General features: G+C 41.6%; 1 protein-coding gene across 5 annotated transcripts in view; it reads left to right on the top strand.

Annotated features, from left to right (window-relative positions):
- ZNF219 (zinc finger protein 219) overlaps positions 1-9,067 on the top strand; it is a 294,632-nt gene extending 285,565 nt beyond the window's left edge. For all 5 annotated transcript variants that reach the window (XM_085600723.1, XM_085600693.1, XM_085600702.1 and 2 more), the window contains one exon: positions 5,682-9,067. In XM_085600723.1, coding sequence (XP_085456849.1) covers positions 5,682-6,913 — 1,232 coding nt within the window. In that variant the 3' untranslated portion in view covers positions 6,914-9,067. The remainder of the gene's footprint in view (positions 1-5,681) is intronic.
- The last annotated feature ends 3,268 nt before the right edge of the window (positions 9,068-12,335 follow it).

The following is a 12,335-nucleotide window of genomic DNA, read 5'->3' as shown; positions in this document are numbered from 1 at the left end:
TAAGGATTGTATTTATTACCTTCATCCATTCCACAAGCCTAAGTCTGCAAGATATGTAGAAACATTTCATCTTAGACTTTAAAAGACACAGAGACAAAACTTCTGCTTTGGCTGTAAAAATCAAGTGGCAACTGCCTCGGATGAAGGTTAGTATTAATCAAACAGACACCACAAGAAGGCTCAATCTATGAGAAAACCAGTCTCTGAAATGGGTAGAGGTGAAGAGGATCCAGTTGAAAAAAATATAAACATTCAAGGAGGTCTTCTGAGTTACCGCATTCCCTGAAGAAGCCGAAGCTTCAGCTGGAACCATTCTCTCCAAATCGCATCCTCAATCAAGAGTTCCTTCTCTTGATCCTCAATGCACCCTTTTCACCATCCGTCTTCGTCAATGCTTCATTGAAAATCTCGTCGACAAGCAGTCGCATGTCGACAAGCAAAAAAGTGTACATTTTCCTCCAGAGAAAAATCCACTTCTAGGCCTGCATAGGCATTGTCTAAGATGCTGGTGTCGACTAGCACTGAAATGACTAAAGACCCCAAAGCCTCATCAGCAACGCCATCTAGGAAGAAAAAGTCGGCAACATTTTCATTAAGGAGATCTACAGCGACATTACTGTTGATGAGACATCTTCAACTGCAAACTCAATCTGCAACTGATGAACCACCCTCAGTTCAAATGTCCAATATTTCAGATTGTGGAGTGTCATAAATTATGCCACAGCCTATTTAAGTATTGAAAAAAACACTTGCAAGGCTTTTGTACACAGAAGGATCAGGCGATGAAGGTCCATTGTGCTATGTAAACAGTCCTGGCACGTTGAAAGCAAAGTGCCAGGAATAGGATTATGACCAAAACTATTCTATAGCCACAGCACTCAAGGTTGTATCTATCATTTTAAGAGGTTTCTCGCCCATTATATCGCAGTCTTGCCAAGAAAATGAATCCTATTCATATTTAGTGCTCTACAAAGCTAAAATAAGGACATATTTTCTTCAAGTTTTCTAATCCTCGTCCGTAAATCATTCCGACATGCAAACGGAAACCTGTACTTTTAAGTCCAGCAGCAGTCATTTAACTCCCCAGTGTTCTGCTGCAGCTTCCCGCAGTGTTCTAATGAACAACTAGAGCACTAACATTCTGTATTAATGACAAAAGAGGGACACACCTGAAGCCATTGGGATTTATTCAAAGCTGGAAAACCTAAAGATTTTTTTTAAAGAAATGAGGGGTTTCTTTCAGTCAAAGAAATTGTGGTTAGTGCTTAAGAAATCATTTTCTGTGTTCTCGAATGTTTCTCAACCATTTCAGTAAAACAGTCTGAAATGCAGATAGCAACACGTATTTTTAACACAAGCAGATATCTGACCATTAAGTCCCTAATAATCAACTGCAGAGTCACCAGAGAGTTCTAACAAACAGCAAGAGCATTAACAATATTCTTTTTTTTAAGACAAAAGTGAGATGGTCCCTAAAGCCAATTTGTTGGAAAAGGAGCTGTTAAATTTAAAACCGTTCCTGAGGAGCAGGCTGAAGTAACTGGGCAGTGAGATGTTAATGCAGACATGAAACACGAGGATTAAAAATGTGAGTAGGAAGGTATGGGATTTTAATCATTTGGGGCTAAAAATAGTTGGACAGACGCCTGCATATGTTCTGCATCCCATTTCCACATTGGCTTATTCAGCCTACCTATCTTCTCAATAGCTTAACAACTACCCCATTTTAATAATATAGTAATATTATGGTAGACCGGTATGAATCTATATATTTCTTTCACTGAAAAAAATCAAAGGTTAAAGTGACATTCTAGTTGAACGTTACCTTTGTGTCTCATTTGAACACTTGAGACTCCATAAACCACTGAAATAGGCCTGTTATAGTTTAGTGAACTCACTATAATGTGTGCCCCATCATTCACTGCTCATTACTTCATATATTGCCTACCTCACAACATGCTGTCTAAACCTGTATAACAATCTAACCCCAAGTGATAGCTCTGTTCTCTATAGACTTAGATTGTGGGACTGTGTACCTTTTTTAGTTTCTCATCCTTCCCCTTCAAAGTAGATTTTCATAATGCACGGAGCAGGAAAATGAAACTTGATGGAAGATAGATTTGACAATAGTATTGTCTTATAGCATTTTTTTTTTACTCAACTGACTGCCCCTAGGTGTGGCACTGAATCATTTATCCACATGGGTAGCATGCTGTCAAATTGTGGGTGTATCATTGGAAGTGCACTGTCTTTGCATGGAGCCTGTGTGGGAAGTGTTTTCATGTCATCCGTGAAGACCACTGTGGTGCAGTTATCGTGTTATGGGGCTTAGCGGTGTGATGAATGGGGAAGTATGAGAGGTGCATTTTTTAAACTTTGAAATTATGGTAGCTCTGTAACTGTAGAACCCTTCAGTGTATTGGTAGTCTATCTTCTCAAGCCAGTTTCCTATGCTGGCTGTGACAGGAGGTTGTCCACTGTGTGATTGCATGAATCTGTAACATTTAATAGGTGTAAATAAAGAATGGGGCGGGGGGTTGGTACATATTTGCCCAGATAAACCGTTACAGTCCTCGTTTATTTGATTTCCATTATGAGACTTCAAGTGAACAAACTTGCTAGATGCACTGCATTATCATACTTTGTCATTAGTGGATGTCCTTGCTTTGAGTGAGGCTATTCATTTAGTGTGTGGTGGACTAGGTTGGAGTACTCTAGTGACCAGCAGTTGGTGGATGATCGCTTTTGTTCTTGGCAGGCCTGTCTGGTTAGTGTGGACTGGTATAGCCTGTCGATGCCTTTCAGTTGCTTGCAAAGATCCACAAGTCCTTTTATACATTATATTCTTGTCTCGTTGACTTAGTTCATAATATCATGTTGACCTGGATTATAACAAATTGATACCAGGAGGACTGTCCTAAAGTTGCGAGTTACTGACCTCCATCTTGTGTTTAGGGGTAGGGTAGACCTAGTTTATGTGTGTGAAATGTGTCCGGTGTGGGGGCTGTAGTTATATGTTAGGCAGGACGAAGCTATTCAGGTAGTGTGGCCGCAGAACCTTATTGTAATGATTTGAGACATAACTTATCATTGGGATAGATGCTATGTGCATTTCAATAAATGGTTGGAACCCCTGTCAAATTGCATACCCAGCCTACTTGCATATATTTTAAAAAAAATATGACATTAAACTTGGAATGTAATGGTGGCATAGCCACAAAACAATACTTTATTAGGCCACTCGAAGCATGCTGCAAACAATGGGGACAATAACTTCCTGAGGGGTTCAAGGTCTTAAATCTAAGAACATAAAAAAGAAAGATTCCCACATAACGGCCTTAGGAGGAATTAATGACTTTTTTTGTAAATAAATAAAAATTAATACAAGCAGCACTGTTTTGCAACAGATGGAACTCTGCCAACATCATGAGTAATGAGTGGGAGGATTTTCCAGCACCCCTTCCCAACTGACTATACTGATGGGTGATTCATCTCACTGGGGAAGGGACAAAAAAGTTGCCTTGGAGTCAGCAGGTTCTCAACTGCATGAATGTGTGAGAGATCCGGGAACTGTAAGACTAACACTTGAAATATGAAGCAATTGTAGCCAACAAGACAGTCCTATTGGGAATAAACAACAAGACCACTAAGTGCTACGTCTTAAAGCACTGTGAAACTTGATCAAGACAGATGTAATAGAAAGCCAGAATGTTGTGGCACTGGATGGTACATTGGGTGGTGAGTACTGTATCCATTAGAAGCCATTCTTGGTCAGCAAAACAACTAGCAAGAATACTTAAGACACATTCTTAATCGGATTGCAAGTGGATATCAAATTCTTTTGAAAGGCCTGTCTGGAATCGGAGGAAAATGCCTTCTACCAATGCACTTCTTCATCCACCCTTTGACTGTGTCTGCTTGTAACAAAAAGGAACAGCGTATGCTAATATTTCCCTTTTACACAAGCATGGTTAGGACTGCTGGTTAGGAAAATTTGCATAAAGCTTTTATCCAATACTGATATCGAAGCCTGTCATATACAAGATTTCGGATAGGGGAATTGTTTTTCAAGACTCCTCAACGTGGGTATGATTAACATTCCTCTCCAAATTGATGGGGCTGGTTCATACCTTCCAACCATGGACACCTGTGCAGAACAATCGACTGACCTTTGAGCTGTGCAAAATTCGACACCCAAATTCGAATGCATGGTTTTTACATTTTGTGTGGTCAGAAAATGTAGGCACCTCACTGTGAATGTTTTAGGTTTGAAAATACTGTAGAAAACGAGAAACCCACAACCAGGCAATGATGAGTGATGAAATAGAAGAAATGCTGTCTAGTACTAGAGTAAACTCTCAATATGAGGAGCGCGATTTAGAGCATACTGAAGTATATGCTAATTTTGAGGCTTTGGGTCAGCTGCATTTAGTGCCTGTCAGAGCATGAAGGAGCCAGGGAAAACTATATATGTTCAAATATTTAGTGGATATTACTTAAATAACTGGGCTCTACAAATGGTGTATTTTTGGTACTGAATAGTAGTTCTGACAAAATAAACATCCGCCTTTAAAAACACAAGCTTAATGTCCCATAAAATACTTATAGGAAATGGTTTCCAGGTGCTGGTCATTTAAACCCATGGATTCAGGGTTGCTCGTTTTCGTTAAAAACAAATACCTTACATTAGGTTTTACAGTAAAAGTGCAGTGAAGAGGCCATACCCAAGATTACTATTGAAGGGCTGCTTGATTTCCAAGTCATTCAGGCTATTGAGCTACCGGTTTTCTTTAAAATCTCCATCAGAAAGTAGTGTTCAGAGTGAATGCCAGAATACACTTGAATATGATATTGGATGAGGTGCGAGTAAGAAAGAGAAAAGACAATTTAGCATAAAGAGATCAGTGTTTGGTGAACTAGCTGGTGGCAGTCTTTAAAACGGATTGCAGAATGGATGATTTTATCTTACCAATCAGAAATTAAACCGTGAGTAATACCGAATAAAAAGAATGACTGCCCCAACAGCCTTTAATTCTCTGTTACAAAAGAGATACAGGGTGGCAGATTAGTGCTCATCCACATTTTGATGAAAGGCTTCAGCCTTGATGACTATACAAAGCAGGTGTGGCAAGTGAATCTGGGGATCTTCTTCAGTACTCTTCTGCCTCTTACCTCTCTTCGATTAAAGGCACTGATGGGCACTCTGTGCAAAACTAGTGCTTCTGCAACAGAAACCTACTCCTAAAGATATACTTAGCCACTTGACATCTTATAAAAATGCACATGGCAACTTCGTGGTGGGACAAGTCCCGTTCAGAAAACGTGCGATGATCTCAATCAATAGCTCATCAAAGCAAGAACGATGTGAATATTTAAGTTGCACTGTGATAATTAAAATAGGATTGATGGAAAGGATGTACATTGCCTTGTTGCGAAAAAACACTCTTGCCTGCTGTTTTTTCTTTCTATAAAGCAAAAAAAATGAAATTGCAATATCCTGCAAAAGGTAAGTGCATAGCACGTATAAAGCTGCAGAGATGTGTTCTCATTTGTTATAAACCTCAAGTGAGTAATTTTTTGTAGGTGATTTACAAAATTCCCATCCTATGGAATGTACTTTTCTGGAACTCATTCCTTTTGCATGTCTTAATCTCTGCTTTGTATTTCTTTCACCCCATTAGGCGAGCGACCCTACAAGTGCCCACACTGTGACTATGCTGGCACCCAGTCGGGATCTCTCAAGTATCACTTGCAGCGCCACCACCGTGAGCAGAAGAATGCTGCCAATGCCCTGGAACGAACAGGACGTGGGCAGGGTGGTGCTAAGACCTCTGGCACCTTCCAGCAGAACCTTCTTGTGCAAGCTGGCAGATATCGCAATGTGTACCTTCCCCAACATTGGGCCGCCACACAGATTCCACCCCGGCCTGCAGCAGGCTATCCCACCAAGGCCCCCAAGGAAAGGGGTGAAACAGTTCACACACTTTCAGATTTGGCCAAGGTCTTCCAGAGCTTGTCAGGGAGTGATCTGCAACTGCACCCTTCCCTGCTCTCCTTCACTACTCCCGAGAAAAGTGACAGCAGTCAGAGTACAGTGAGTATGCCTACAGAGACGAGGCCATCAGATACCCCTGACCGCCACCCCTCTCCTGTTGAGTACCAGAGTGCAAAAGCAGAGCGTCCACGCACATCCCGGCGGAAGCCAAGCAGCACCAGCCGTGTTCTGGCAAATGGAAAACCAGACTTTGAGCCACTGGACCTGTCACGCCGACCCTCGCTTGAGGACTCTGGAGAAGAGGGAACACTACACCGATGTCTCTTTTGTCCTTTTGCCACATCCTCTGGGGAGCTGATGACTCTACACCAGCAAGTGCACCACAGCAGGAAGTCACGGAGGAAAGATCGGGTTCCCCGCAACCCAAAGAACTCTGGCGTCTCTTGCGAGGGTGGCAGCTACATTGTGTCACCGAGTCCCAGCCAGTTCTATCGCACTGTTGTGCATCCAGACCCAACACTTGCGTCACCCGAAAGCATGACTTCAGACCCAGATCTCGTGGGTGATACAAGGGGTGGATCTCTATCTGAGGAGATCGAAGCAGGGATCTGCAGAATGGAAGAAGACCACAGTCCAAGCCTTAATGGGGAGGAGTATGATGACGAAGATGAGGAGACAGAGTATACTGGGCAGCCAGCAGCAGACACATGTATGTCAGTGCTTGAAGATGGCGATGAGTCATTTCTACTGAACACCATGGCAGGACCTGGTGAGGAACACAAGGAGGCACTGAAGACCACAAATGGGGAAAACCTGAGTGATGAGAGCTCAGAGGACGAAGAAGAGGAAGAGGAGGAAGAGGAAGAGGAAGAGGAGGAGGAGGAGGAGGAGGCAGGAATGCCAAGCGGGAATCGGTAATTAAGCGAATAGACTAAGGGCACAAGAAGATGTAACAAGTATACTGGCTCTGAGAGCGGGCGGGGTTCACTGTGAGTTGCTGGGGGTTTTGATGGCCAGCAGGACATCCCATCTTGAGGGAGCCAATCCCGGACCTTCCTAAAAAGAAAAAAAATGTACTGCTGTTCAGTTTGCATCCTTTAAATGTTGACAAGCTGGAGAGTAATTTGTACTTCCAGTCACACAGGAGAGTAGGGCTTCCATGGCAGTCAAGATGATCAGTTCTAAGGAGCTGTGCAGATCTAACTGTGAGGGGTCATGCTGGCCAGGGTCACGTAGTCTAGGATTTTGGTGATAACTAACACCTGTTTGAAGTTCACTAGAATCAGGGTCTGTAAATCTGGATAAGTGATTGATGGCTGCAAACAGGTCTTTGGGGTAAGGGAGTCTCATTTAAAATCAAATCATTAGTGAGGTAAGGCATCTAAGTGTTTGAATAAGTATTGCAGACTATGTACACGTTAGGGAGTACTCATTACAATATATAAAAGTGTTAATAGAGATGGCGGCCTACAAGGAGTATATGGGGGATATGGATGGGACATTATATTGCAACAACCTCTCATTCTAGAGGAGGGTTTAGTTGAGAGGGCAAGTATGGAGTATGTTCAAAACAGACAGAAAAGTCTGGCCTGCTTTCACCTATCCTATTATATAGAAGGTCTAAAGTTGGAGTACTGCAGGTGGGGCAGGGTATCCCCCCTATAATTCCATTTTAGAGATGGTAGTGGGTGGAAAGAAAACCTATTTGTGACCTCTCTCTCCGCCTATTAGAATATCTGTAAGGAGTGCATGGGGCATATGCAAGCCCCCTAATATGCTTGCAGTGATGGGCTGGAGGATATAAGCACGGGCTACATACAGGCCCAGACAGGACTACTCTGCTAAATTCAAATAGAGAGGCTGAGAGATGGGAAAGATGAATGGTAAGAGACAGGTGGGTGCATGAAGACCTCCTCTCTGATCATTCCAGAGACAGTTCAGTGGAGTTCTCCAGATGAGTGCCTGTCAAGGACAGGGCAGCCCATGTAATGTGCCTCTATAAGAGACTACATGGTATTCAGGATGATTTCATCAAGCATCCTTAATGGGAAGGTAAGAGTCAGAGGGATACAACTTCAGGCTTGCTGACCCCACATAACCTTCTTATCTTCTCTTAAGAGAGGGGAAGATGTGCCAGGAATACACAGGGGAAGTTCAGAGGAAAGATCTGGAAGAACTGAACTGCTGGGGGATGTTGGAGACCGAGCTTTCCTTCAGGCCAAGAGTGATTTTCCTCAGAGGATACACTTTCTCACTCATTTATAGTAACTGTGCCGTGTGTAGTAGGAGGCAAACCTCCAAACTTGATTTTGAAAATCAGTCAGTTATGTTCTCTCCGGGCTCTAGCTGTGTGTAGCACTTCACTTGATCCTCTTGCTTCATATGTCGGTGTTTGGAGTCGCCATTAAGGGGTGTAGGTGTAGCAAAATACCGAAACCGAACCTTGACAAGCTAAAACAGCACATTAGTGCACTTCACTGCTCCCAAGCATAAGCAGCACAGGTCTTTGCAGATCATTGGATTAAGGAAAGTGGGACACAAAAGACTTTAATCTCACCATATTATCCCTCTGTGGAGGGTGCAAGACCAGATTTAAAACACTGCTTTACCCCATTGTCTTTGCTTTTCAGTGCACGATAACTGCATTGAGCCAAGCCTCTGTTTATTCAGGGGCATCACTACTGATCCAGTTTGCAGCCATCACTAACATTATTTTTCGTAGCAATTTTCAGAGTTTTATTTTTGATAATTCCGTTTCCCCCGCTCGCTCTGGGCTTGGAAATTGACATTATCTCCGTTTTACACTGTTATTATTTTCATCTCGTCCCCATCGTAGATTTTACTATTTTTGGTACAAACGTTAAGAGAAAAGAAAAAGGATATAAGAGAAACCATTCTGAGTGTTTCGTCTAGATGTAAAATATTTGAAGCAGCCGTTAATTCTGTTGAGAAAAGAAATTTAGTGCAATTTCAGGTCCACGACTTGTAGAATTTTATATTTTTTTTTATTCTTTCTTGTAGGAAAAAAGAGATTGTTAAAAAATAAATTTTAAAAATCCTGACCTCAGGCAATTTGCTTCAAGTCTTCTTACTTCTCTGAAATGTATAAAGAGTTTGTATTTTAGTGCTATGTTTTTTGCTCGTTTACTAATCAACATTGACTTATAGGAATGGCCTGCTCATGATGCGTGGAAATGGGTATCCTTTATCACTCTGTATTTTATAGTTGTTGTGCTACATTTATAGTAAGTTGATATTTATTTGCTTTTTTAGTCCTACGCATTTATTTGCTTTTTTTAAGTCAGCAGACCGTTCTAGCATAACGGTCATAGATCATTGGAAATCTCAAATTCTTATGGTATGTGTATAACACTCAAAAAAAGCAAAAATTAAAATGATTAACACTTTTTTCCAGCATTGGATCTTTCATATCATTCTCGGCCATCAGCCTTGGGAATCCCAGGTAATTTAAAATAGCAATAAACAGTGTTAAAATTGACATAGGTCCAAACAGCAGTGTCGGTTAAATAGTACACTCTCCTAATTTGAAACGATCCAAACTTTGGCCCCTAAGGTCTAGAGACTACAACAGCTCACAATTTTACCGCACATAGTGTTTGAGGCAGTCCCTGAACAGACCTTTGCTCTGTTTGAACAGATTGGCTACATGTGGCCGGATTTTGACTGTCTGGAACTGTTGCTTCAGCTGCACTGTACATTGAGCTGTATAAAGTGGTATTTTCTTTTTTTCTAGACATATATTTATGGTTGTTTCAGGGTTTATAACTTTTTTCTGTCCCAGGGACAAACTACAAGTGTCATCACGAGATCTCTCTTCAAAAATTGCTTATCTTGTGGACAGCAAAAGATCTTTGGTGATAACCCTTGTGAAGAATACCTAGTCTGCTTGTACCTCAAGCACAAGGAGTCCACAGTGACATTTGCAATTCCCTCAAGAGCCCTTCGAGAAATCAGGTAATCTACATTTCTTCAAGCGGTAAAAAGATTCCCCCTCTAAAGGGGGTGCTACCTCCTCAGGGAGGATACTGTGGACCGTGCCCCTCCAAGCACTTCCACAAAAGGGATGCAGAAAGTAAAACATTTAGACATTCCTGTCCGGAATTCCTTCATGAAGCACCCAGTCATGCCTCCAGAAAGAAAATTAAATCCTGATTCTCCAGCAAGGTAATCAAAAAAAGGCTTTGGAGCACTCTGGGCTAACAAAATGCTCAAACCATGAATGTCGGAAGACATCTCTTCGACAGACTCCAGCACATGCTATGAAATCTCTCGAAGTACCTCCCGGTATCTGTTCTGTGGACGAATGCCAATCGAGGCTAAAGAAGATCCTATCTGTGGCGACTCAATCAGTGCCTACAGTACCCTACGATACCCACAAGAATGCAATAAACGGTGACTTTGATGGAGCCTTCCTACAACATTGTGGTCAGCAGATATTTCCATACTTAGTTGATTCATGATAAAGGCCTCTTCAGCGCCAAAAGCAGATTTTAACTGATGCGTATGTAAAACTTTTTTCCACTGGGCTTGACACTGAATGTGACCAAGTAGTCTGTCATGCCAAGGACTCTCCATACAGTTCACAGGGACAGTCCTAGATACACCTTAGGCAAGATCTTTTCGCCAGTAGACTGTATTTACAAGTTAGACTGTGGCTGCAACCTAATGCATGGGTAACACAGTATTATCGGAATCTTCTAATCACTCCTGTTTCTAATGTCATCCTGCACACCATTAGTACCACTTTTCCAACTACAGTTAAGGCCTGCACTACAAGAGCCTGAGCTACTGTGGAAGCATATAATGGGGTGTTAGGATGACCTCATCTGCGCCAATTAACATCTCATGCTACTTTGGTGGAGATTCCCATCAAACCTGGTGAGAGCCCTTTCATTCCAATACGCAGAAGCCAAGTTGATCATAATTAAGGCTCCTTGTTATCCGTTATTACTGATTTTTACAGATAAATACAGACAGAAAATCATTTATTTTCCTGTCTGCATTTATTTTTAAATGTGGATAAAAACGGAAATTGGGTTGTTTTTGGGTGATTATAAATGCTGTCAATCATGACTGCTAGGCCAATAGCTGTGCAGATTGACAGGCAAGGGGATTATAAAAATATAGGGATTTAAGTAAAGAGCGTTAAACAGCGGTAGATTTGCACAACCGTGTTATTAAAATGTATATATTTTCTTGCAAGTGCATATTTTACCATCTGAGTGTGTATATATCATTAAAACCTGCCAGACGTTCAGGCATGAGTGTCCATTGGCTGGTTAAATAAATGCAGAAATATACACAGTTCAGCTTCATTTTTTTCACAAAACCTAAAATAAATATGGATAAATACAGGTAAAGTTAACAAAAAATAAGTATGGATACAGATGGAAATGACAATTATAAATACCATAACATCGGGAGCCCTAATCCTAATGAGATATACCTTGATAGAAGGTTAGGGAGCGCACATGGACATCTCCACGAGGGGTCTATGGTCCCAATCGGTGTCTCCATTATTAAACAATTAATGAAAGGACTATTCCAAGCCTTTCTACCAGTTCAACATCTCACTCAGTACCATGAGAGCTGAACACTGTACTCAACCAACTCATGTTGCTCCCATTCAAGCCTATACATAGAGCAGAACTAAAGTATCTTTCCTGGAAAAAAAGTGATATCCCTATGGCCAAAACATCAGCTAGGAAAATGGTGAACTGGAGTCGTTCATGAACAAAGACCCGACTAGAATAGTAAAGGAGAACCCTGATATTATTTTAGTGACCAAAGCAAACATGCTTTCCAATTTTGCTACTTTTGAATAGTAGCCACACGGAACACAAACGTTCCAAGGAATATTTTAAATAGACATAGGAAGATCAAGAAAGTGACCAAATAGATTGTGCAAATCTATTCAAAAGGCAGCTAAGCACTGTACATGGTCAGTCAGTGAGTGATAGGAGAAAAAGCAGAGTTGTGACGGTTAATGCATTGTGATTTGTAGTTTAAAGAGGAGAGTTTAATTTTTTTTCTTAAATTGTAGCAGTGTTGAGGCAGTCCTGATGTATACGGGGGTGCTGTTCCGGATCTTGGGTGCATAAATGGAAAAGGCTTGTCTTGTGTTTTTTTACACTTAGTCTGCAGTCTGGTGTCCTGGCTGGGAGTGCTTGGAAAATGATGGCGCAGTCCAACTAGGAGAGCCTATGAAGTTCCTTCAGGTGGCGGTGATGTGATTATATTTCTTCAGACCCTGGGTGAGCAGTGCTGTGGCGTGTTGGGTCCCACTAAGGGAGTGCCAGTATGCCTTCTATGACAACAT

The sequence above is a fragment of the Triturus cristatus genome, chromosome 1_2, assembly GCF_964204655.1.
Source record: "Triturus cristatus chromosome 1_2, aTriCri1.1, whole genome shotgun sequence".
In the NCBI taxonomy this organism is placed as follows: domain Eukaryota; kingdom Metazoa; phylum Chordata; class Amphibia; order Caudata; family Salamandridae; genus Triturus; species Triturus cristatus.
Note: the sequence above shows the minus strand (reverse complement) of the source record. Positions and strands in the feature narration are given on the sequence as shown.